General features: G+C 33.7%; 2 protein-coding genes across 10 annotated transcripts; one reads left to right on the top strand and one right to left on the bottom strand.

Moving 5' to 3' along the window:
• Positions 1–1,462: 1,462 nt before the first annotated feature.
• LOC125651613 (protein FAM81A-like) lies at positions 1,463–26,541 on the bottom strand. Of its 8 annotated transcripts, none has more exons than XM_056166582.1 (7): positions 26,462–26,541; positions 11,686–12,074; positions 10,382–10,630; positions 7,221–7,463; positions 7,021–7,131; positions 3,724–3,747; positions 1,463–2,929 (listed from the first exon to the last, which is right to left on the bottom strand). In XM_056166582.1, the coding sequence occupies exons 2-7, from the start codon at positions 12,046–12,048 to the stop codon at positions 2,714–2,716; spliced, it is 1,206 nt and encodes a 401-aa protein (XP_056022557.1). In that variant the 5' UTR covers positions 12,049–12,074; positions 26,462–26,541; the 3' UTR covers positions 1,463–2,713. The 8 variants fall into 8 exon arrangements, with proteins under 8 accessions (XP_056022557.1, XP_056022559.1, XP_056022558.1 ...); XM_056166584.1 differs by lacking the exon at positions 26,462–26,541 and adding an exon at positions 16,158–16,350; XM_056166583.1 differs by lacking the exon at positions 26,462–26,541 and adding an exon at positions 15,828–15,954.
• Positions 16,476–26,131, top strand: LOC125651610 (protein FAM81A-like). 2 transcript variants are annotated; one of them, XM_048880294.2, is made up of 6 exons: positions 16,476–16,788; positions 20,096–20,606; positions 21,032–21,280; positions 23,065–23,307; positions 24,225–24,335; positions 25,648–26,131. In XM_048880294.2, the coding sequence occupies exons 2-6, from the start codon at positions 20,169–20,171 to the stop codon at positions 25,861–25,863; spliced, it is 1,257 nt and encodes a 418-aa protein (XP_048736251.1). In that variant the 5' UTR covers positions 16,476–16,788; positions 20,096–20,168; the 3' UTR covers positions 25,864–26,131. The 2 variants fall into 2 exon arrangements, with proteins under 2 accessions (XP_048736251.1, XP_048736250.1); XM_048880293.2 differs by having other exon boundaries at positions 20,092–20,606.
• Positions 26,542–26,610: the final 69 nt, after the last annotated feature.

Genomic DNA, 26,610 nt, shown 5'->3' with positions numbered 1-26,610 from the left:
TGACATGGAACCTCAGTTTTTTTAAGGTCTTATACAAAGGACGGCCCCATTTATTTTGTGCATCTGTCTTGGCATTTAGTCGCCTCTTAAGACAAGCAGGGAGTACTTGGGACCTGTTCTAGCCCAGATCCCCACGGCATATGTTGGACCCTGTGATGGCTTGTATTGACAAATTAGATAATTCATTATAACAACCATAGAATTAACAGGTGTAACAGGAAGGGAGAAATTGCAACAGACCAGACCAGGATTTAAACCAGAGACCCCTAAATCTCCAGTCAGGTGCTCTACCAACTGAGCTATCTGGTCACCTGCGGTCACGCCCGTATGACTGCCAAATTCCTCCCTTAAATGTCTTCATACCTTGAAGACATCAATCAACCCAGGATCTTTATCCTGGCAGGCATTTTCACCTATTAGGCGCTGGTCTATGGCACCAAATGTAACAGCGAGAAAATGCAACATATCAGGCCAGGATTTGAACCCAGGCCCACTGAATTTTCTCTAGTCAGGTTCTCTACTATAACTGAACTATTTGGCCACTGGCGATTGAACCCACACAAAGATTGTTGAAACCCCTGTAATAATTTTATGAGTGCAGAATTTAGTAACTATAAACTGTGTAACATGTACATGGAGACTACTGTTATATCCATTATATATATATGACCATTAGTAAGACAGCATGTTAGCCTGGTTCCCTTGTAGAGCTAGATGGATTATTGTATATACTGGCCTATAAGTAAGATTTTTGGGAGTTAAAAATTGGTCCAAAACTCTATATCCAACTTATAGGCAAGTCCTAAAAAGATTAGCATTTTTTCTGGACAGCGTAATGTATTTTAAACAACTTGGTACTCTGACGATTATCATAATTTACGTTGAATGGACACATTATATTATTTATGTATTCTAGGATTATATGCATAACGTACAAGTATTTACATATTTTAATGATTTTATTCTTTGTAAGTGTATATTATTGAAATTGATTCGTTGAGAAAAATATTATTTGAAACAAATGTTAGAAATTGTCAACCAATTCTTGGAAAAAAGTTATACCGACTAAAGTGGGTCAATGGCAAATCCCTCCAAAATAGCCCACAAAATATACAACCGACTTATAGGCAAGTATATACGGCTCTATCAGTCCTGTGTTCTGATTGGTTAATACTTGCACAGCATTTTGGGATAGTTTCATTTGAAGATAGCAAAGTTTTCGATAATTAAATCTTCTGGATCCCTGACTAAAGGCTAACTACATTAATGTTGGCACAAAATATTCAGTTCAATTATGTTGGTAAACACTTTTAAATTATACTGCACCCACTGCCACCATTTTTTAAATTTTAAATACACATGCGCAGAAGATTCAAGGTGATTCTGCCTTGATTCAATTGTAGTCCACCTGGCCTTGTGATGTGAAACAGACTCGTCAACGTATGAAGAAAAAGGAGAAAAATCAAAGAAAAAACAAAAATTCTACTTTATTAAATGAATCTCTTGGCGTTCTACATCACAGGATGACATGTAAAATGAGCATGCAGACTAAATGGAAGAACTAGCTTGCATTGCAAAATGCATGATTGTGAAAATGCAAATACAAAGTGCACATAATGATTAAAAAAATTTCATAATGAAAGGGGGACTACTCTAGTAAGAAATGCATTATAATGTTTTATTAACGAATGTTTTGTCATAATAAAATATACTGTTTCTTTCTATTTCTTGATAAAAACACTGACTTGTAAATCTGTAAAAAGAAACAACTAAAATAAAGAATTATAAACAGATTATAGATATAAAGAATACATGTCTTATTTAAGTTAGTATTGTGGGAGTATAAATTCCCCATTCATTCAGTTCTCCCACAATACAAACAAGTTCAACATTTATACCTTATATGACCACTGGTGAACGCGTTATATTTTTACAGTGGTTTTCATTGCAAACGAATAATGATACTACACACAAACTATCCATTTTTACATGCATTTACAGAGCATGAAATGCACACTGAGACAAATTGATTGGTTCAACGATTAAAGCAGTGCCTGGTTAATTATAACTTTATTAACAAAACAATTCACAAATTCCCACATACATTTGCACCTAAGATCAAAATTCAACGTGCTACCCTTGGACCTCTAAAACAAAATTCATAATTATACAGAGGTGCTTAGAGAAAACTTGAACTGCAGGGACTCGGTGGTCAAGGTGAAGGTTTCATACTGATTCTTTGTGATTGTCAGTTATACTAATGGTACACTGTTACAGTTAAGAATATATTAATACTGAGAATTATAGTGTCAGATCGAACTGTTCCATATTCCATGTATAATACAGTCTACTCCGCTTATGTCAAAGTCGGTTATACTGAACTCTCTGTTATATTGAAGTGAAAATAAATCCCCAGTAACATTATTGATATGGTTTAACATCAGTTATATTGAACTTTGGATATAATGAACAATCTAGGTTGGTCCCCTGAATTTCTATATATCCACAGTAGACTGTATGTTTTGTAATTGTTCTTATTTATGTTTTAAAACATTAAAATATTTGTTAATTTTCCCCACAGATATATTCATTGTATCCTTCACTGATTTTAAATATACTTCAAACTGTGTAATGGTGGTTGATGCATACAAAAAACATTGTCTTGGATCGGGTTGAACACAGCCTGATGTTTTACAGAGCGCTAGTTTTCACATCACACTAGAACCACCATTTTGCGGATTTGACTGATTTCCTTTCGTAACTGGTCCTCCAGAAGTTTTCGTTTTCCCTCCATTACAGTCTTCATATTGGTGATGCTCTCGTGAACTGTGGAGAAGCCCTCTCGGGTCTCGCGTTTCAGACGTGCGAATTCCTCCTTTTGTGTAACAGCCATTTGTTCCAGGCGAGACGTTATTTTGTTCTCCAAATGCTGAATGAAAATAAAGTGATTGATATTATAATTTATATCACTACATTTTTGTGCAGTAAGAATTGAAATATTGTTAAAAAATATGATGTTAAACAATATTATTTTTAGATTTTTAAAACTGATGTGCAATTTTTATCTTTAATAAAAATTTCAATGAGATAACACATGTCATGTACATATAGCTACATCTCTTTAAATCTGTGTTAGCAAACTTTAAAACAACTGAAAACTTGATTAAAACATAATTAAATCACAATATTCACAGCACATATGTATATATACACATTTGTATATATACATGTACACCAGAGTTAACAATCATCACTGCATAATTTTATGACAAACAGAACAAGTATAAGGGGAATAACTCTATAAGTCAACTTTCAGAGTTGTATCCCCTGTTAAGCAGTTTGAATCAGACGATACAGGTTTAGATACAATGTCAGCTCATTCAGTACCTGTTCAGCACCTAGGCCTATACCCTACATAAATCATATTGGAGTATATTATTCTGCAGTATCAAATATCTCCAATTATCTGTATTTCTTTAAATGGAATTTCAACCCCAAAATATTGTATCTGGCGTAAATTCTTCACCCGGTTTAGACACAAGTTGCTTGGTTGTAATTCACGTCAAATGCTTTGTCAATCCCAACTTTGTATAGAAATGAACTACATGTACAATGACCAGTCAGCTTGTTAGAAAAGCCTGCAACAATGGACAAAAGCATTCAGATCCACCCGTTCATTTACAGGACAAAAAACATTCAGATCCATCCGTTCATTTACAGTACCTTACTGCCACCCAGGCCAAAACCCTGAATTGTCAATGTGCATAACTTGGTGACTCTGACTTGGGTCTATTTATATCCCTTAAAACCAGATTCATCGTATAAATGTATCTGGTGTAAAACTTCCACGAAAAGATGTGCTTCATAATCTTGTATACTACATTTTGTGTATGCAAATTGCATCATGTAGATTGAGCATTGCTTCCGATATCAAATTAACATGAAATTAGTGGTGATGTCTCCTTATGTTGGTTCATTTGCAAAGCATGCATGTACTGATCAAAATTCATTACAAAAGAATTATACATGTAATTACATACAAAATGCTATTTATTTATATATTTTTTTAAAATTACAAATCCATAGAATTTAACTAATTGTATTTCTCCATTTGAAAGGCTGTACATCATGGAGCTCCAAATTAACATAAACTCAAATAATTGACGATATCTTTAATTATTTGATGATGTGTATTGATCAATTCAATTGATGTGATCATCAAATCAAATATTGCTTTCATGAATGCAATTGATGTGCGCATCAATGTGGTGGAAATATTGTTCGTGAAAATTAATTTTGAGCTCAGTGTATTTGATTTGAAGATCTCTTTAATTCAATTGAAGATATCTTTAATTATCTACAATATTATATAAGGAATTAATGCTTGCATCAATTCTTTTAAAGAGAGCAACAGTTCAATTAAAGACTTCATTAATTCAAATGTGGATAATTCAATTACAGAGAGCAATAATTCAATTATTGCACACATCAACTGAATTGATACACACATCAATTAAATTATTGCTCTCTTCAATTGATTTGTAGTGCACATCAAAGCCATTGTTGATATCATTAATTTTTTATGCCCCCCTTCAAAGAAGAGGGGCATATTGGTTTGCACCTGTCGGTACCTGTTGGTTAGTCGCTTGGTCGGTCGGTAGACGACATGTTGTCCACTTAATATCTTGAGAATCATTTACTTGATCGCAATGATATTTCATATGTGGATTGGTTATGAAAAGAAGAGGACCCCTGTAGTTTTTCAGGTCAAAAGGTTAAAGGTCAAGGGTCAATCTACTCTGGACATAGGAATATACTTTTTGCTCATTATCTTGAGAACTATTAGCTTGACAGACATCAGACTTGGTACACTGGTACATCTTATAAAGTAGATGACCCCTATTGATTTTGATATCACATGGTCAAAGGTCAAGGGTCAAAATGGACATAGGAATATATTGACCACTTAATGTCTCAAGAATCCTTTGCTAGACAGACATCAAACTTGGTACACTGGTATATCTTTAAAAGAAGATGACCCCTATTGATTTTGAGGTCACATGGTCAAAGGTCAAGGGTCAAACTGGACATAGGAATATACTGTCTGCTCAATATCTTGAGAACCCTTTGCTTGACAGACATTAAACTTGGTACATTGGTACATCATCAGGAGAAGATGACACCTATTGATTTTGAGGTCGCGTGGTCAAAGGTCAAGGGTCAAACTGGACATAGGAATATACAGTCCGCTCAATATCTTGAGAACCCTTTGCTTGACAGACATCAAACTTGGTACACTGGTACATCTTCAGGAGTTGATGACCCCTATTGATTTTTAGGTCACATGGTCAATCCACTCTTGACATAGGAAGATATTATCTGCTCAATATTTTGAATTGATGATACTAATCTCAATTAAATGATGTGTGTCTGTATAACCCTTTTCAATTTTGCACCATGGGGGGCATATGTGTTTTACAAACATCTCTTGTTTGAATTAAAAGAGAGCAACAATTCAATTACTGTGCACATCAATTCAGCCGAATAATCAATAATTCAATTGATGCACACAGAATTGAAGAAATTTTGAATCATTTGAAGAGATCTTTAATTGAATTGTTGCATGCATCTATCTTAAAATAATTAAAGATATCTTTAATTATTTGAGTTTCTGTTAATTTGGCGCTCCATAATACATAGATTTTCTACATTCTTTACATGAATATCTAAATACAGTAAAACACACTTAGAACAAACATAATTAGAATGAAATACGCTTATCGCGAAGTGATTTTTATTCCAAAATGAGAGAAAAATAACAAAACTTTTAATGGATATAATGAAGTTTGGTTATAACGAACGTTTTTTTGCTGGCCCTGAGGTTCACTATAATCGTGTTTTACTGTACATATATCTCTTACATTTTCGATGTCTGCTATAATCGTGTTTTACTGTACATATATCTCTTACATGTTCGATGTCTGCTATAATCGTGTTTTACTGTACATATATCTCTTACATGTTCGATGTCTGCTATAATCGTGTTTTACTGTACATATATCTCTTACATGTTTGATGTCTGCTATAATCGTGTTTTACTGTACATATATCTCTTACATGTTTGACGTCTGCTATAATCGTGTTTTACTGTACATATATCTCTTACATGTTTGATGTCTGCTATAATCATGTTTAACTACATATATCTCTTACATGTTCGATGTCTGCTATAATCATGTTTTACTGTATATATCTCTTACATGTTTGATGTCTGCTATAATCATGTTTTACTGTATATATCTCTTACATGTTTGATGTCTGCTATAATCATGTTTTACTGTATATATCTCTTACATGTTTGACGTCTGCTATAATCGTGTTTTACTGTATATATCTCTTACATGTTTGATGTCTGCTATAATCATGTTTTACTGTATATATCTCTTACATGTTTGACGTCTGCTATAATCGTGTTTTACTGTATATATCTCTTACATGTTCGATGTCTGCTATAATCATGTTTTACTGTATATATCTCTTACATGTTTGACGTCTGCTATAATCGTGTTTTACTGTATATATCTCTTACATGTTCGATGTCTGCTATAATCATGTTTTACTGTATCTATCTCTTACATGTTTGACGTCTGCTATAATCATGTTTTACTGTATATATCTCTTACATGTTTGACGTCTGCTATAATCGTGTTTTACTGTACATATATCTCTTACATGTTTGACGTCTGCTATAATCATGTTTAACTACATATATCTCTTACATGTTTGATGTCTGCTATAATCGTGTTTTACTGTACATATATCTCTTACATGTTTGATGTCTGCTATAATCGTGTTTTACTGTACATATATCTCTTACATGTTTGATGTCTGCTATAATCGTGTTTTACTGTACATATATCTCTTACATGTTTGATGTCTGCTATAATCATGTTTTACTGTATATATCTCTTACATGTTTGATGTCTGCTATAATCATGTTTTACTGTATCTATCTCTTACATGTTCGATGTCTGCTATTTTGGCCTTTTCCTCCAATATAGCCTCCTCTATCTTCTGAATTCTGTTATCTGTCACGAAGTTACTCTCATCTATCTTTCGTTCAACTCTTTCCTGTAATGAATAAAACAGTAACACAATGACTTTATTCTTGTTAACAACGATATCCCAGTAGACAACATATTTGATGGAACACTCCTTACTATAAGATTGTCTTTGGCTCCTGAGATTCTCTCTAAATTTGACATCAGCCTGGCCTCCAGTTTTTCTCGCTCACCGTCAGAGTTAGACTGATACAAGGCCAATGAATTTTTCAGGTCATCGATGATGCTCCGTGTCCGACTGTCTAATGTTGCCATCTGTTGACCAGTGTCTCCTTCTAAATGTTGTAGCTTCATTTTGTTCTCACTAGCCACTCGTTCTTGATTGTTCTGAACTGATACCAACTGGAAGCCAAAAAATTATTCAGTAGATGTAAATTCTTATTCAGCTGTTTCATAATAACCTGTATGTGGGTTACATTGTTTCATAATTATCTTTATTATATACCCATCAATGTATCGTTTGTTGATACTGTGGATTTCACAGCGTGTGATCCGGTTTTCTGATTCCGTATAAGTATCCTCTGAAACTGATGCCGTCACAATGCATCAACGCAAGGTTATTTGTGGAAAATGTTGACCGTGTCACAAACAAAACTGCGTACACAAAACATAATTTCATGGTAAGTCTGTGTTTTTGATAATTTGGATTATACATTTATTATCTTATAAATGTGAATTTAAAATGCAGAAGGCGGTATATAATAAATTTATCATTACTACAGTCTCGTGTGATCTGATGATCTGCACTTGTCAACTCGACGTGATCCGACTCTTCGGATCAAGTTACTGTAGTAATAATAATATTTATCATATACCCATCAATAATACCGTAAAATTCAGAATGTGATCTGACTTTCTGGATCACCACACTGTGGTTTTCTGAATCCATATCATGTATCTCTGAAACTGATGACATCACAATACATCAATGCAACGTTTTTTGTGGAAAATATTGATGCATCCTGACAAAACTGTGTACACAAAAAATAACTTCACTCAATGTTTGTGTTTTTGATAATTTAGAATATATTTAGCATCTTATAAACATGGATTTAAAAATACTTAAAGGAGATAGATAATAAATCTATCATAATTACTATAATAGTTGGATCATATCTCTTTGACAGGTGTGGGTCATCAGATCAAACTCGACATGATCCGACTCTTTGGATAAGTTAAATTACTATAATAATAATACATGTATACGAGGTTTGTCCCAAAATTCCATGGACTGCCAGGGCTTATAACTTTTAAAGTATCGACTTAATTTCATAAAAACTGCTATATATCACTAATTATACCATTGTTGACCAATACTCAAAATTTCAACTTTGTGCTTCATTTAGCTATTTCGAGAAAATGAATTATTTTACAATAAGGTTGTGCTCGGCAGCGCAACTTGCGACGTAAAGATTTTCTCGCGGTGTTTTACATGTAAGATTATCCTTTGAACATGAAATCCTTCTTTGTTTTTCTTCAGTTTTTAAAAGCTGAGGTACCCAATGTGATACACCCTATGCATTCCTAAATTATCTGATAAAATGCGGTGAACAGACAATCCGCTGATTCCCAAAATTTCTTCAATCTCTTGTATGGTCCGATGTCTGTCTTCCTGAATAGTGTCATCCAGTCATTTTACCGCTTTTTCGTCGATTTCCTGGTGACTAGTCTTCACATCCTTTAGAAAATAATTTGTGTCATTTGAACACCAGGGAACGAGAACTTTTCTTTGCGATTCTGTCAATTTTAACTTCTTGTGAGTCTCCATTGGAGTAAAGCCAATTTCCTTGCAAAATTTTATGACTTCTTGGTGTGCCGCTTTGACACTGATGTCATCATTTCGCTGGATATTTGCACCTCCTAACTATCGCACCATATGTCATAATTCATTCAAATATTACGTCATAATGATAAAATTTTATGGGTATATAAATGAGCATCTATGCGAGACTCCTCTATAAAAATATACTCTCAGAAATGAAATGAACAATGTTTTTTTTTTTTGCGATTGTAATTCCTCATCAATTATTTTAATTCATTATTTTTTATATTGCGCCGCTTTATGCTTCTCTATGATGAAAGACCGATTTTTTCCTATTTAATGTCAATTAATATTGAAACCTTTTACATCTTTTTATTGAAAATTGTTTGCTCTTTATGATGTACGAGTTAAATTTCTCAGTGATGTTAGATAACTAAGAAATGCCGCTTGTCCACAGAATTTTGGGACAACCCTCACATATGTATCTGTGTTACATATTGATGACTTTTTTCACTTTAGAACAATGTTTATATGTACTTGTCCTGAAGACCTGCAAATTTTCACGAGATTATATTTTTGTGAGATCAATATTTCTGATTTATACACAAAAAGAAACTTTCACAAATGATCAAAATATCGCCCTCATAAACATTAGCGACAGACAATACCAGAACACTACATCTTTCTGGATTCACGATCAAGTAAAATTACAAACTGAAAGTCTTAGGGACACACATATCTACAGTAACTCTATTTACTTTGAATGACAAAATATTGCCAAAAAATATTAAAATCTCACTAATATATTTTCTTTCCCAATGCTCTAAATCACTGATATCGATGAGACTTCATTTCCAAGAACTTGTCTCGTTGGATTTATCAGAGAGAAATAATTTTCAAAAAATTTAATTTGCTCAAAATCATTTCTACTTGGGAGAGCATTATTTATGCATAACTTCATGAAACTAGTTGCTTGCTAAAATTTAGTTTGCACAAATAACTCTAAAATATAGAAGACTTGTGCAATAAATAATAATTCACGAAAGTTTAATGTCTCATAAAAAAATATATATCATTGCATGTATCCTTGCAAAAATGAGGTCTCAGGAAATAAGAGTGATCTGCAGTAAATACACAATATTATTAAGGACAACCTAATTTTCATGTCAAGGTAACCTTAGGATTATGGTATGCAAAAAATTCTTGCAATTGAAATAAAAAGTTATTTACAGTATTTATATTCTCTTAGGTACTATAATATTTTTTTTATATTGTCTGCTCAAGTATATATACTTGCATGATTGTAAATAAGGACATTTTTATACCATTAACCTGTCCCTTGATCTACTTCATGGATCCGCTCCATGATTTTCCCCAGTTTTGTACCTACCCATGCCTCTACTTCATGGATCCGCTCAATGATTTTCCCCAGTTTTGTACCTACCCGTGCCTCTACTTCATGGATCCGTTCAATGATTTCCCCCAGTTTTGTACCTACCCGTGCCTCTACTTCATGGATCCGCTCAATGATTTTTCCTTGCATGTCATTTTGTTGCTGTGACATTTGTTTAATGGCAGCTGTAGCATTGTGCAGTTCTGTGGAGAGGCGAGATATGGAGGTGTCACACCGTACGATTCGTCCACGGAGATCTGTAAGGGAGGCCACATGATGTACTTCGAGATTCTTTACAGCATTGTTGGTTCCCAAGGTAGCATTGTCACGGTGACGAACGCTATCTTCCAGTTGCTGTTGTAAGAGACAATTCATATTTTATCTTTATGTTTAACATGCTATACATCACTTCTGTGAGGTCAGAATTTCGTGTTTTGAAAGAATTATATGCTCAATGATTTTGGATTATGTTTGTTCACTTTTTTGTCTTCATAAAAGATTCGATTTTGTGGGCATGAATGAGAAAATGCAAAAACGAGACTCCAACTACATTTAGTGATCTCACCATACAGGAAGATTAGAATACATTTGTTTTGTGGAACGTATGCGACAATTCCTACAAAAAGAATAATGCTTCAAGATTTGTACATGTGGCATAATGCCTGACTTCATTGAAAGTGTATGCACAGTACAGAGGATCCTCAGATATCCAGAAGCCAGATGTCAGGATGCTTCAGTTTCTGGACAATTTTTCAATGGAGTTGGTCTCGTTTATCTGGAATTGTGTTTCGGATCTAGGCAGCATTTCTTTAAACTACAAAATCTATTTTCTAATGACATCTTGCTTTGGTAAATTCAAATACCAGATAATATTGCTTATCTGACAAGTGGGTGCCGGGAGTTCAGTCATTAGAAATTAGCTTGGACAATTGTTACTGAGGCCATGTAAACAGTGTTGCATCCAATGCTGGTCATCACATGCTTTTCACCAGCAATCATGTCTACACTGCTGACCGGGAGAGCTGGCATTTATTATTTTGATGCTGCATGATATTTTGTTGTTAATTATTTACTGATATTTTGTTGTTATTTACTGATATATTTTGTTGTTACTGATATTTCGTTATATACTGATATATTTTGTTGTTATTTACTGATAATTTGTTGTTACTGATATTTCTATTTATTGATAATTTGTTGTTACTGATATTTTGTTATTTATTGATAATTTGTTGTTACTGATATTTTGTTGTTATACTGATATTTTTTTTATTTCTTGGTATCTTGTAATTCATTAATATTTTGTTGTTATTTCTTGGCATCTTGTAATTTATTAATATTTTGTTGTTATTTACTGATATTTTCATTTCTGATATTTTGTTATCTATTAATATTTTGTTGTTACTTACTGATATATCATTGTTGAGCCGATTGACAACAGCAGTAATGGTGCGTATATGTTCCTGGAGCATGTTTCTGGCATGTTTTTCTTCCTGCCAAGTTCCATGAGTAAAATTCAAACTGTCAATGACATCCTCTTTAATTTTAAAAGCTCGGTCCACCAGATTTTGGGAATTTTTCTCTTGCTGTGCTAATCTCTCCTCCAGAAGATCGAGCCGAGAAGGACCACGACTTTGTCTTTCTGTGTTGTTTCCAGAATAGGGCATAATTCGGGTCTCTGGTTCATTATTTCGGGGACTTGGACGTTGGAATGGTTCATCTTGAATGTCATATGGAGGTCGTAAAACTGGAAGCTGGCCACGACGAGCCATTGTGCATATGTGTGATAATTAGAAAACTGTAAGTAAATACATCAAATTATAATGGTAAAAGATTTGTCTTTTAACCGAGTATAATACATCAATTCTAAAGGATAGGATTTGGGGTAAGACGTTTTTATTTTCATAGTTTGGAGTCTAAGAGTCCCAAAATCTGGCATTCAAATAAGGAATATATAAGCAAATTCAAACTACGTTTAATTTGATCCAAAATTGCTTTGTGTTGTATGACAGGAGCGTGAAGTTGGCATAAAATTGCCAAAAATGCAAAAATAAATGAAAATTTTCATAAATTCAGGGTGTTTTCCTGTCAGAAAACATACAGCCCATGCGTCGATCAAATTTATGTTCAAACACATTTTTCATCTTCTCTTAATACACAGTATATATTAATTTCATTTTACTTGACGGATGGGCACACCTTTTCCCAAGCAATAATCTGGATGAAATTTAACAGTTATCAAGCTCTTTTTGAAAAAAGGCGGGAAAAACTCTTATTCATGATGTAATAATGCTATAAAATAAGAAATAACTTATATTTAAGTTGAGATACTATACTTGGTATATATTTAACTTATTCAAAACACAGATCAAGTTTGATTCAAGACTCATTTAAATCAGAGAATTTTTGGGGGCCTTTTTATGTACACAATCGTACCTTGTTCTTTATACCAAAACTTTTGTGTTTCACATTAGGGGAACATGTTTACAGACCAAAACACTGCGAAAATGTTCACTCGCATATTTTCGGGGTTATCAAATAAATTTCCAAAACATATAGATTAACCATTTTTTACTCAATAATAAAAGTAATTTGACAAATCAAATGGTAATTAATTCATCTATATTAATAATCATTTTAAAATATATAATGTTTTATAGCCTGATTTCAAGGAACAGATTTTTCTACTCCTAATCAAAAGGAATTGTAATTAAGAACAAATAATTAATGAACACTAGTATTAAAGTTGATTATAATCAATTACTAATAAATTCTACTTAGCATTAAAAAAATCTCGTTAGCAAAATTGCAAAGCTTTTGAAAATATATAAGTTGAAAATTTAGGCAGGAATCTACAGTTAACGTGCGTTATTCGTTTTTTGGTTGTGTAATGCTTAGCCTCTTATGCTATTAGTGTACTATATTTCTTTTGTACTGAAGGTTATCTCCGGGACAACTTCAGCTAGGGCAAAGAAGAGCAGAGACAGTGTTTTATTTATAAACCCATGTAGTTTCACTATTGTTCAAACAAAGCATCAAATGTGACCTCTACAGATGAGTTCACTGTGAAATCATTGAAGTGGACATGTTTACTCCTGGCAGCTGCTTCAGATGTAAATTTCAATCATTAGCAATGCAAGCAATTAGAAACTTGGAATGCTGAGATGAAGCAACAGTAACATTAAATCTGGATTGGTGGTAATTTTACCAATCATATTTATCATTTAAACAATAAAGTGCTTTGAATTTTTTGTTGTTTCATCAGATGATGAAGGTCAGCAAGCATTGCAGAAAATAATTCATAACCTGCGTAAACATTTTATTGTTTATATTTATATTTTTATGCAGTTTTTAAAAATACAAACTACATTTAAGTACTAGAATATAAATACCATATGGTTGACCCATTCGTTACATTAAATGGAACAGCCAGTGCACCTTTTGACCTTAATGACGCTCCATATTTGGTAATGATTACACAGACAAGGTGGTACTAAAAGACCGGATTGAACTATTTTGCTACAAACATGAATTCATTGTTGCAGATGAAACAAATGTCAATTTCAAAAGAAATATGAAAGAAAAGATTCAGTGAATGTAAATATTTGAAAATGAAAGTATGTGTCCCAATTAAGAGAATCTACATCACTAGAGGGTGACAGAGACTGTACCTGAGACCTCTGGTAAGACAGTCCAGTACTAAGTACCGATTAATCTGAAGGGCTGCAACCAAAGCTGCTAGTAGGAAGGTCATGTACTGTAGATTCCTTATATTACGCGAGTACTTATTATCGCGAAATGACTCGTAGACGTCAAATCATGTGTCTGAAAATAAATTCACGAGTGTTCTGTTGATAAAGTGTTTTTGCATGCATTTTAGCAATATAAAAATAAAAGCGAGAAATATTTTTTTGCGAGGGATGTTTCTCGCGAAATTACGCGATAATAAATTCCTCGCGTATATTTAGGAATTTACAGTATCTAACACTACCACTTTGTCCCCCTCCAGAGAGAGAGAGAGAGAGAGAGAGAGAGAGAGAGAGAGACATCCCAACCAGCACCTGGGTGAAGTTCTGGGGGCAATCACTTTCACCTGCCAGAGAGTAATCCAAGCCCCGCGCTGAATGCCAGATGTAACAGATTTGTGTTGCCTCTGTTGAGGATTGAACCTGGGACTTCTACCATGTCAGCCCAGTGATCTACTGATTGATCTAAGGGATTAACTCAAAAGTCAGTAGGAAGGCCATATATCTAAAAATGGGGATAAATTTGCTGACTCATATTTGATCAGAAAATAGTATGCTTTGTGAAGGTAATAATGTACAAAATAAATAATTGTTTGCACACATAATTTTTTTTGTAGGAGTTCAACTGTATGATCATACATTTTGAAATAAAAAGTGGACACTTCATAATGATGGAGGTGGCATGTGGTCAATTCTTGTGCCAGAGTGGAAGTGGACATTTCATGATGAAGGTGTTCATGATGAAGGAGGTGGCATGTGTCAGAGTTATAGAGTGGACATTTCATGATGAAGGAGGTGGCGTGTGTCAGAGTTATAGAGTGGACATTTCATGATGAAGGAGGTGGCGTGTGTCAGAGTTATACAGTGGACATTTCATGGTGAAGGAGGTGGCGTGTGTCAGTTATACAGTGGACATTTCATGGTGAAGGAGGTGGCGTGTGTCAGAGTTATACAGTGGACATTTCATGATGAAGGAGGTGGCATGTGTCAGAGTTATAGTGGACATTTCATGATGAAGAAGGTGGTATGAGAACAATTCTTGTGCCGGAGTTGAAGCGATACTTGTCATTTCATGCTGATGGAGGTGGTGTGTGCGGGAGTGGAGTGGACAATCCATGATGAAGGAGGTGGAATGAGAACAATTCTTGTGCCAAAGTTGCAGCAGAGTCATATAATGTTGAAGGAGGTGGCGTATGCTGGGGTGAAATCGGACATTTCATAATGAAGGAGGTGATATGAGAACAAATCTTGTGCCAGTTCCTCCTATCCACTATCTCTTATCAAACCAACTCAGCATAAGATCAAAAATGGGAATCAAAGGTCTTTAGGAAGAGAATTTAAAAAGAAAGGTCTCTGCATCATGGTAGCTTTGAACAGTTATAAGAGAAACTCATAATCAATGATATGATACACTGGTTAGTTTTATAAACATTTCAGAATATTCAAATACCAGTGGGATATATTTCTTAAGAACATAAAATCTTCTACAGTTTAATAGTCATTCACAAATAAACTATAAGATCACGATTTTAAGACTCTTCGCGTTTTTTTCAAAACACATCAAATATTCTAATTTTCTCTAAAGAGCTAACCGAACATTTAAATTTGTAAAATGCTGTTTGCAAAACAAATATTCACAGTCATTTCTAGTACATTAGCCATCTAGTATCAAAAAGAGATGGGAAAGAAAAATTTAAGCCATTTACATATTCTCAAAACAAAGCAGGACATTAGATTATTTCATTCCACTACAAAAATGAAATTGATGTTAATCTTAGATAGAAAAACCATCATAAAAGTGTTACCTCTATTTCGCCTGAGGGCACACCATGAATGCAGCTCAAGATTTTGTACCCAATAATACTCAATAAAAAAAATCTACAGCCACATGCACTTATTTCAATGACTTAAGGTTTTTTAATTCTTGGTGGAAAAGACCTCGATCCATATAGTATGGTGATAGGCTCATCTTTCAAATTAATGTTTACTTTTCATTCTTTATATTATGAAATGAAATACTGATGTATAAAACAACTAGTATGCAAGAATGGTAACTCAAGAGTTGTATGAGCATCCATTATAAGAAAGTATAGACATGAATTTTAAAGAGACCATTAAACGTCTTGGGAACCTACCCTTCCAGTGCTTATATGAAACATACTGAATGGAATCTCCCGAGACTGCATTGAATTTGAATTCTGATTCCATGGAATTTGACAAAGACATCAATCATTGCTTGCTGTATAGTGATTTGTATAGTAGGGAAGGTATAGGCAAGGTCTATATTGACAAACAAACACAAGTCTCTATGTCATCACATAATACATCCTTTCACAGTCCATTTACTTTGGTTCTCACACAAAAACATCATTAGGCATGTCACGAGGCATAGTGGAGGAACAAACTTTACACCAATTTCAATTTCTGATTATTAAAGTTCTTATTTCTATTTTGAAGAAAGCGCTTTAAACCTGAGAAAGGGTTTGATTTTATTTTACAAAGTTTGTGATCAATGATGATAAAGCTAATTTTCTTTCAGTTCTTGTAAATTGTTAGAACCAGATGTGCCCCAAGACGATCATCTGTTTTGGAAATGTGATGGGATGTGTCTCTCATATAGTGAAATATCTAACTGTCAATCAAACGGCCAATCAGAAAGCTGGATTTGATACAAGTCTGAAAGTGATTTCTGTCTTATGAACCTTCGACTAAACTTTATAATATCAATACACAAAACTTGGAGGTGGATCAATCATGACTAAATTTGTAAGTAATTTTTCAATATATACAAAAACTTTAAATATTCAAAAGTTACCGAAATAAAATGTAAGTAATTCATTTTTATTGGTAGTGTATTAGTTCGATTTCAAAATTGTCTAAAAATAAAAATACATTAACTGATTTACTTTAAAAGTTCTTCATTGTTTTTTGGGTATATTTGTTTTATGAATGAGGTACATTACCATGAGAAATTCATTTCTAAGTGACCTCGTATCACTCCTTCCATAATATGGTTATTTTCAATTTTTAAAATTAACCAAATGTTTAAAAACTATTTTGAAATCTTGAAAAAAGGAAATAATATACTAATATTTCAGGATATTTATTAGGATATATTTTAGGATATATATACAACACAGATAAGACGATGACATTATATACTATAATATCAGATGATTTCAATACAATGACATTATATACTTATATACTATAATATCAGATGATTTCAATACAATGACATTATATACTTATATACTATAATATCAGATGATTTCAATACAATTACCTTTAAAAATCAAAATGAACTGTTCATGAAGTACGTTTCTTGTAATTTTCAAAAGTTATTATCAAAATCGTATAAAAAAAAGACAGAATAGAACAATATTCCCCTTCTAATCACGGAGGCATCAAACAAAAAAAAGACAGAATAGAACAATATTCCCCTTCTAATCATGGAGGCATCAAACAAAAAAAAGACCGAATAGAACAATATTCCCCTTCTACTCACGGAGGCATCAAACAAAAAAAAGACAGAATAGAACAATATTCCCCTTCTAATCACGGAGGCATCAAACAAAAAAAAAGACAGAATAGAACAATATTCCCCTTCTAATCACGGAGGCATCAAACAAAAAAAAGACAGAATAGAACAATATTCCCCTTCTAATCACGGAGGCATCAAACAAAAAAAAAAGACAGAATAGAACAATATTCCCCTTCTAATCACGGAGGCATAAACTTCTCGTCTTCTGCGTGTGACTCCTTACGTTTGGCACTCAACTCTCTAATTTAGTGTTTAGATATTGGTATAAGTTACAGATAAACTCTCTAGTGTTTAGATACCGGTATAAGTTACAGATAAACTCTCTAATTCAGTGTTTAGATACTGGTATAAGTTACAGATAAACTCTCTAGTGTTTAGATACCGGTATAAGTTACAGATAAACTCTCTAATTTAGTGTTTAGATACTGGTATAAGTTACAGATAAACTCTCTAGTGTTTAGATACTGGTATAAGTTACAGATAAACTCTCTAATTTAGTGTTTAGATATTGGTATAAGTTACAGATAAACTCTCTAGTGTTTAGATACCGGTATAAGTTACAGATAAACTCTCTAATTTAGTGTTTAGATATTGGTATAAGTTACAGATAAACTCTCTAGTGTTTTGATATTGGTATACATTACAGATAAACTTTCTAGTGTTTAGATACTGGTATAAGTTACAGATAAACTCTCTAGTGTTTAGATACCGGTATAAGTTACAGATAAACTCTCTAATTTTAGTGTTTAGATACTGTGTTATTATAGGACTCCATACTCCTTACTTCTCATATAGATCTAGTGGCACTCAATTTTCATATTTTAGTTGTTCTGGCACAATGTGTATCAATCAAAAATTTACACCAAGTATTTTTAGTGCTAATTCATGATACTGCTGATAGCGAGTGACCAATAGGATTGCACTATTTCTTTTGATATTATGCTAAAATATGAACACATACAGAAGTTAGATAAAGAAACTGTATGTTCTTGTCTCTGTGTTGTAACGGATGTGTGCATTTAGTAGTCTCTATGAGGTCTGTTTATAGACTATTCAAAATTGCATGTCAGATAATTTTAATAAGCAGAAAATAAGTCAGACTTTAAAACAAATGTTTGGAGGTCAAGGTCAAAAGACAGGGATAAATTAAGGTGGACAAGTTTGAAATTTATAGGTCAAATACTTCTGAAGAAAACGAGTAAAATGAATTCTAAGATGCTAGTCAACGCGGACATTGCTACACATACATGTATGTTCCAACAAATTGTCACTACTTTTAAAGATTGAAATACTTTGCAAATTTGCCATTGGGGGGGGGGAAGAGAGAGAGAGAGAGAGAGAGAGAGAGAGAGAGAGAGAGAGAGAGAGAGAGAGAGAGAGCTGCCACAGTTGTCACTGTCAACATTTTAAAATCTTCTTTCAACCCAAAATGAACATCGAAATCTGATAACGTTTTGCATTTAATTTACGTTTTGGACAAACTCCAGTGAATACATAACTATACAGAGGAAATGAATAACACTTTTGTTAACAATTATTTGATTAAAGACACTTGACACAAAATAAAGTATGGATGCATGGGTTGATGTACATTTTTTGGCTTAGTTTGGTTGTGATACGTACATGAAAACAAAATTCATAAAAAGTAAGAAACTCGTAAATTTTCTATGATGTTTCAATGTTGAAAAATTAATTTCATTCCATACTGTTAATTGTATTCATTTTAATTATAAAAAGATAAATTAACTCTTCATTTCATCATTTTTTGGAAAAAAATTTGTCTGCAGCAAGTGTCGTTTAACATACTAATGAAAAAATTATGATGAAATTTTTCATTCCTTTATCAATAAATACCATTCTTAGACTAAGGCTTAATGGAAGTACATCCCAAATGTAAAATACTAACAAAATAGTATGTGTATATCTATAGAGACATAAAATACACAAGTCCTGTGACGTACCATTATATCAGATTGTACTAGACCATGTACATGTTAATGAATGTTCTAATTATCTAATGTAGTACACTTAGACGGGGATCGTCACCATAGAGCCATTAAAGTTCTCCATGATACCTTCCTTTTCTATTTCATAGTACAATGCCTTTCTCCAGATCAAATAATATACCTTTCATCATCTCAACAAAGAAATTCAAACAATTTTCAACAAGTTTTTGACAAAATTTTGAAAACCACCACCATACTTCAATAAAATTTAATTGAAATCTTTAGAATTGTCCCCTTTAATGACTTCTTTGAGTATGTTTTAAATCTCTGAACACAGACACATAATGGTGGCTGAATTTGCAGTCACATACACCATTAGATCAGGTTACTATGTTGAATTTTTCAACAAAGAATTCATAACACTTTCAATATCATTCCATGACATGTACCAAAAATATAAAATTTACTTTAAATATTCAAATTAGTTGTGCATTTACGCCAAAAAATTATTAAATGTTTGGCAATTCAGATGAATAGATTTAGTAAAAGGAACATCTTATGATCATTTATCCTTTTCAGACAGAGTGCAACTATCCATTTGAAAAGCAAAATTAACTAAAATACACAGTAAAAAAAAAACCAAGACACTGAACAGAATGGCAACTCAGACAGGGGTGGTGTTACCACAGCTACGACGATCACATCACAAAAATCAGTTTGAGATTGTAGAGCAAGATTATGATGCCATCCGTGTTCAAAGTCCGCGTCGACAATTACGGACATCCTACGATAATGACAGAAGTATTGTCACTCCCAAATCAGGGAGGCTCATGGTTCTGGAGGATAAGGTGGCAAAGGCCCTGGAGCAACAGAGTCAGGTTCTATCTCAGCAGGAACAGGTGGCCAAAGCCTTGAATGACCAGCAGAGGATGACCGAGGGCCTCATACAGAAAGCGTTCGACAACCGGGAGGATTTCATAGAGAACCTGAGTCGTGTACAAAATGACAGATTGGAGGAAAATACCAAGCATCTTTTACAAAACCACATCAGCTACATCACAGCTATTGTGTCAAGACTGAACAAAGACATTTCTGTAAGTTCATCCCAGAGTGCAACAACTGTTAAGGTAGCTCATTACAAATTTGTTGTTTAAATTATTTTGTGATTGTAATTTTTGAGAATTAGTAAGTAATTGATATCATCTGTAAAATTCCTCAATAAATGGACAACCACACAAAATACCTGTTATACCTTATGTGTGTGTTTAAATATGTGTGTATATATGTGTGTGATTATGTGTTATATTAATCTATGGACAAAATTATGTAAAAATAAAGGATTAATTTCATTCAAATTTTTACAAAAGATAGGTTTGATGACTTACAAAAGCTGAATAAATTTTGAGAGCAACATGTGAATGAGAACAGTTGCAGAAAAGAGAGAATCTAGGTTCTTGATGGAGGTTTACAATCTCTGAAATGTATGAGTAACATATAAATTAGGATCATTTTCATTTAGACCTTGGAAGATGAAATTCGTAACAGGGACATGGCAGTAGTTGGAACAAATTCTGCTGTTGGGAAAATCGAAGTCCATCAGGTGACCATGATGCAGGACCTTCGTAGCAGAATTGTACGCTGTGACCAGGCCCTGACAAAGCACAGTGCGGATATAAACAGCTGTCGCAGTGAGATAACCGGTGCTATGCGGGAACAACAAACCATGAGAGAAAATCTAAAGGAACACATTCATAGAGTGGAAGCAGAGGTCAGAAGAACTAGTGGGGGGTGGGGGTAGTGGTGGTGGTGGTGGTATATTTTTCAAGGGATGGGGGATCTCAAGTCATGTATATGAATACTACAGTAAAATATGGTTACAGCAAACACATTTATAATGAATTCACACTTACAACGAAGTGATTATCAATCCCTGTAGTTTTAAAACAAACTTATTGGATATAAAAAATTACATTTATAACAAATCAAAATTGTTTGTTCCAAGCACTTCAGCCAGAAGCATGTTTACTGTTGAGATATTTAATTTTTAAAGATTGGTGCTATTCTCTTTTCCTTATAAGCATGATTTTTTTGTTTCTGACTGTTTGGTTCATTTCATGTTCTGTCTGACTATTTTGTCACATACATTCATTTTAATGTTTCATCTCAATAACAGCCAGGCCATTAATTTTTTAATCAACAAGGTTTACCACATGGCCATGGCACTGCATATTCTTATTGGTGGGGACACAATCTTTCCCATGATATAAAACTGAACCTGTCCCTAACTGCCATGGCCTCTGATTGACTAGGACAAAACATACATGATCTATTTAGAACAGCTGAAGCTTTGATATTTTTCATTTTCTACTTGAATGAATTGATACATGTAAAGAGATACACATGTACTTCTATATGAATGGTAATTAACTTATACAACTTCTGAAGATTAGTAAATACACAATTAAAGATATAATAGGATCTCCCGGCCATGGTTTGTGGTTTGATATGATTTATATTCAACAAGTTATGTGTTTTCTATCCCCAAGCCTTGGAGAGGGGATAGAAAACATTGAGTTGGATATAAATAAAATCACAAACCATGGAAGATTCTTTTAATCATATATTAACCCACCCACCCCCCACCCCACCCCCCCCCCCTTCGGTTATTCATTTCTGTTACTGTATTGTTGGGAATTTTGCTTTGACATTTTGTAAACAAACTACGTAAAATTGACGTTTGTGACATACGTAGGAATACATAGTGTAATAATTGAATTTTATGTAATAGGTGATATCCACTGGATAAAGGAGTTATCATGTGATAAATGTATTTAAATCAGCTGCAGTAGCAAAACTGCAGAAAACTCTTGATAGTCATGAAGACCCTATTTTGATAAGAAGATTGATTTCGTTGTCTATTGACATGGCATGCAGCTGTTTAAGAAACACATAATTATTTTGTCTCGGCTAATCTGAAGCCATGTGGCCATGTTGGAATTCTGATCACTCTAAATTATACAGTAAAGCATGTTCATAACAAGCACACTGATAACGAAGTCATGCTTATTCCAAAGGGATAGTTATTTCCCTATGAAGTGGAAATAATGAAAATGTTCCTGGATATAACAAAGTTTGGCTATAACAAACTGTTTTTTACCGGCCTTATAACCATGTTTTACCGTAAAAAGAATTTTCCAGTAGTAACTCTCATTAGAGAGAAAATGTGAATAAATGTACCATAAGAAGACACTGATCTTCATGGAGTTTTAATCATGGCATGAACATACTCACAAATTCAATAGCTACATGAAGAGGAGAAAATGAAATGCACCATAAAAACGCCATCTATCATACAATACTGTGAAATTGAAAGACCTATCAACATGTCAAGTTTGCTCAAACCACAAAAAAATTCACCCTCAAAATACTAGTAAATAATGTTGTCTTCACTTTTACAATAATAGAAAATAAAGCTATCTTCATTTTACAATAATTATGATGACAATGTCTTCAAGTTTACAATAATTATAATGATGATACCACCATTTTCAGATGTTAACTATGATGGGAGAGCTTGAACGAATTCATGGAGAACAGAATACGGAACTGAATCACATGAAAAAGGACACAAATCGAGAACTATCTCTGGTTGGGGAGAGGAACAATGCAATTTTAAATGATGTCAAGGCTACTCTCTCAGCTTACAAACTATCCATTGAGAATGACCGGGATCGATTTGAGGAGAGAATGATGTCTCTCTTAGACAGAGCCACAGGAAACTGGACATCTCTCTTGGTAAGCTTGCTCTGCCCTACAGTTGATTTTCATATATTAATGAATGTTATCTCCCCTTGCCAGTGTAGTGATTGATTTCATATTGTTTAACATCCCTCTCGAGCATTTTTCACTCATATGGAAACGTCACCGTTGCCGATGAAGGGCTGCAAAATTTAGGCCTATACTCAGCGCTTATGGCCTTTGAGCAGGAAGGGATCTTTATTGTGCCACACCTGCTATGAAACAGGGCCTTGGTTTTTGCGGTCTCATCTGAAGGACCACCCCATTTAGTTGCCTCTTACAACAATCAAGGGGTACTGAGGACCTATTCTAACCCAGATCCCCACGGGGGAGGGTTATTGAGGACCTATTCTAACCTGGATCCCCACAGGGTCCTTACCGGAGTAACTTACATTTCCTGTTGTGTTCTTTTTACCTAACATGATACTGATCATATACTGCCCCAGACAATATTTAAAATATACTGAACATATACCTGTTGTTTTGATTCACCACATATTGCACTTAAGTAGAGGAAATTTCAACCTTGTAAAGGGAAATAACCTTAAAGACAAAAACCATACTGAGACAGCATTTACTGCAGGATTACACATTTGTAGCTGATCCACATAAAGAACTCTCGAGTCTGGGCTCCTTCATGTGTAATAATCTCCTTCTCATCTCCTCCTTTTTCATCCAAATTTTGTCCAGGGCATAACTATAGAATCCTTTTACATTTAGACATTGCATTCTGAACATGATTATAAGTTCAGCATTGGATGAGGTGCCTGACTCAAACATTTGACATTGACCTTCTTCCTGAGAGTTCAAGATTATAAAGTCCAACACTGTCTTATACCTGTCTCCACTGGACAGTTGAAGAGGAGAAATGTTATTGGTTCAAAAGTAAATTCTGTAGTTTTCTTCTTTTCTAGGAAAAGGTTGACAAAAGGATAGAGGACAATGTGTACAGTTTAGAGATCCGTATGCAAAAGCTGGAGGAGGCACTGACTTATGATAGAAAAGTCATCTCGGATCTTCAGGCAGTTAGTATCCCCCTTAAAACTACTGATTTGAAACAAGTGACAATATTAAAGTTCTTAACATGTACTTTTTGAATTTGTTTGCAAGAGATGGTTCGAGAGTCCATATGCAAGTAAATGCATATGCCATTAAAACACATGCCATTATATTTTTATTTTCAATATGTAGCTTAGTAAAGGATATATTATTTAAAAACCTTTTCTATCTGACAATGTAAATTTTTTAGCAATTAGAGTTATCTCCCTTTTTGCAGCACCAACTAAATCATGACTTCATTGATGCTATTTCATAAAGAAATCTTTTGAAAATTAGCCTTAAACTTTATTTTCCAGATTGAATTTCATGTTTTGAATGTTTTCACACATTTGTTATAATTGGGGATGGAATGGGGTGGGGGTGGACAGGAAATATATCGTTCCTTCCTCTCGCCCCTTTTCTTTCCCACTTTCTTTTCTTCTTCCTTCCTTTTGTCTCTCCTCCTACTCCTTTCTCTTTCCCACTTCTTTCCATCCTCTCTCCCCCTTTCCTACCACCAATTTCTACCTCCCCCCTCCCACCACATAATTGTTAATGATGAAATTTTTAGTTACATACTAAACTAAGTATTTCATTTTGAAATGCACATCTTAATTTTTCAACCAAAAAAAAAAAAAAAAAAAAAAATAATGAATGCTTAAATTTCTGACCAAAACATTATCTTAAATTTTGGACAAGTCTGATGTAAATCTGTACATGTGTATGTATGCCACACACAGTAAGTAAATTTTGGGCAAGTCTGATGTAAATCTGTACATGTGTATGTCAATCTAATTAAAATCAGACCTTTTCTAACCGTTACACTGGAGACTCCAGTCTGATTTTAATTAGATTGATGTGTATGTATGCCACACACAGTAAGTAAATTTTGGACAAGTCTGATGTAAATCTGTACATGTGTATGTATGCCACACACAGTAAGTGCTCTTTATCTAAGGACCTGAAACTTTATTGCTTTACCTAGAAGAAATTGTCTCTCATGCTCTGAAGAGTTAGTTAATCTACATACCTAGAATTTTAAAATCTTGGTGTTTTTTTAGTTGTTTTTTTTTGTTCTTGTTGTTGTTTTTTTTTACATCAATATATCTACAAAACAAGCACATATATACTTTCCATGGATTAGGGATACATGCTGCTGCAAATGAATTGATATAATTCAGGGTGCAATTGAAAAAAAGAGAGTTTCAGATCTTCAGATTCGTACACATGACCTCAATTAAAATCACCAGCATTAGATAATACGACCATAATTCTGAACTACAATGATTTTAATTTCAGAAAGTGGAGACTCGAATTCTAGGCAGACTCGATACTCATACTCGTTATCATCAGGAAGAACTTGCAAAGGCCAAGCGGGAATTCCGGGAAGGGTTTACATCTGTACATGACAGTATATCAAATGCAAAGAAAGTGTTAGAGGGAAAATCCAAACTGTTGGAGGACAAGCTTAAAAAAGACATCAGCCAAGTCCGAAAATTAGTAGTACTGGCCTAATGCTATTCCTTTGCACTGTGGAAATTGTGTATTGTACAAAATACTGGTCCTCATATTTATGTTTTCTCAAACACATATATTTCAAAATCCTTTATTTATGAACTCCATTATTTCAATCCCACATAATTTCCCCCCATCTATATTTGTAATAAATTATCTGTGCTATTTGTTGAACATTATTATTGTCATTGTAATGTATACAAGATATACATGTATGTTATATAAATGTACTAAATTTCATTTTGTATAGTAAAATGCAAAAACAAGACGTTTTATCCCATTATGATTTATTAACCTTTGTTATGACACGTTTACGATAAAAAGCAACAGCGTCTGACAGATTGGGTATAATAGATCTACATTTAAAACTTTAAAAAAGATTTAACTTTTAAAAAGTTACTTAATGATATTTTTATGTGTCAATCGAACAATATATATAGTCCCCGCTTATTTGTGGTCATTTCTCTTGGCAACGCACCAACAAAATATTTCACTCCACTTTCGACCTCTCATATCTGAATATTTTTAACCATCGTATCAAAAACATGAATATATATTAATACTGCCATTTAAATTATAACACCAAATAAACTTTTACCTGCAAATTATTGATAATCAATTTTCCCACTTGTTGAATCTTCTCTACGTCGTCGCCATTTGTAAACAATGTGCCCGAAGTGCCCCCTAGCGGCATGATATGGATTTGAGGTCAAATGGGGTCAAGTTATACTAACATTGCCGCGCAAT

The sequence above is a fragment of the Ostrea edulis genome, chromosome 5, assembly GCF_947568905.1.
Source record: "Ostrea edulis chromosome 5, xbOstEdul1.1, whole genome shotgun sequence".
In the NCBI taxonomy this organism is placed as follows: Eukaryota; Metazoa; Mollusca; class Bivalvia; order Ostreida; family Ostreidae; genus Ostrea; species Ostrea edulis.
Note: the sequence above shows the minus strand (reverse complement) of the source record. Positions and strands in the feature narration are given on the sequence as shown.

Bases quoted from the DNA above. Each gene is read 5' to 3' on its own strand.
- LOC125651613 (XM_056166582.1), bottom strand. From the start codon at position 12,048: ATGGCTCGTCGTGGCCAGCTTCCAGTTTTACGACCTCCATATGACATT. The intron at 7,464-10,381 runs GTAGGTACAAAA...TTTGGCTTCCAG, and splicing joins TCCATGAAGTAGAGGCACGG to TTGGTATCAGTTCAGAACAA. The intron at 3,748-7,020 runs GTAAGAGATAGA...TTGACAATTCAG, and splicing joins AAATAGCAGACATCGAACAT to GGTTTTGGCCTGGGTGGCAG.
- LOC125651610 (XM_048880294.2), top strand. From the start codon at position 20,169: ATGGCAACTCAGACAGGGGTGGTGTTACCACAGCTACGACGATCACAT. The intron at 20,607-21,031 runs GTAAGTTCATCC...ATTTTCATTTAG, and splicing joins GACTGAACAAAGACATTTCT to ACCTTGGAAGATGAAATTCG. The intron at 24,336-25,647 runs GTTAGTATCCCC...TTTTAATTTCAG, and splicing joins TCATCTCGGATCTTCAGGCA to AAAGTGGAGACTCGAATTCT.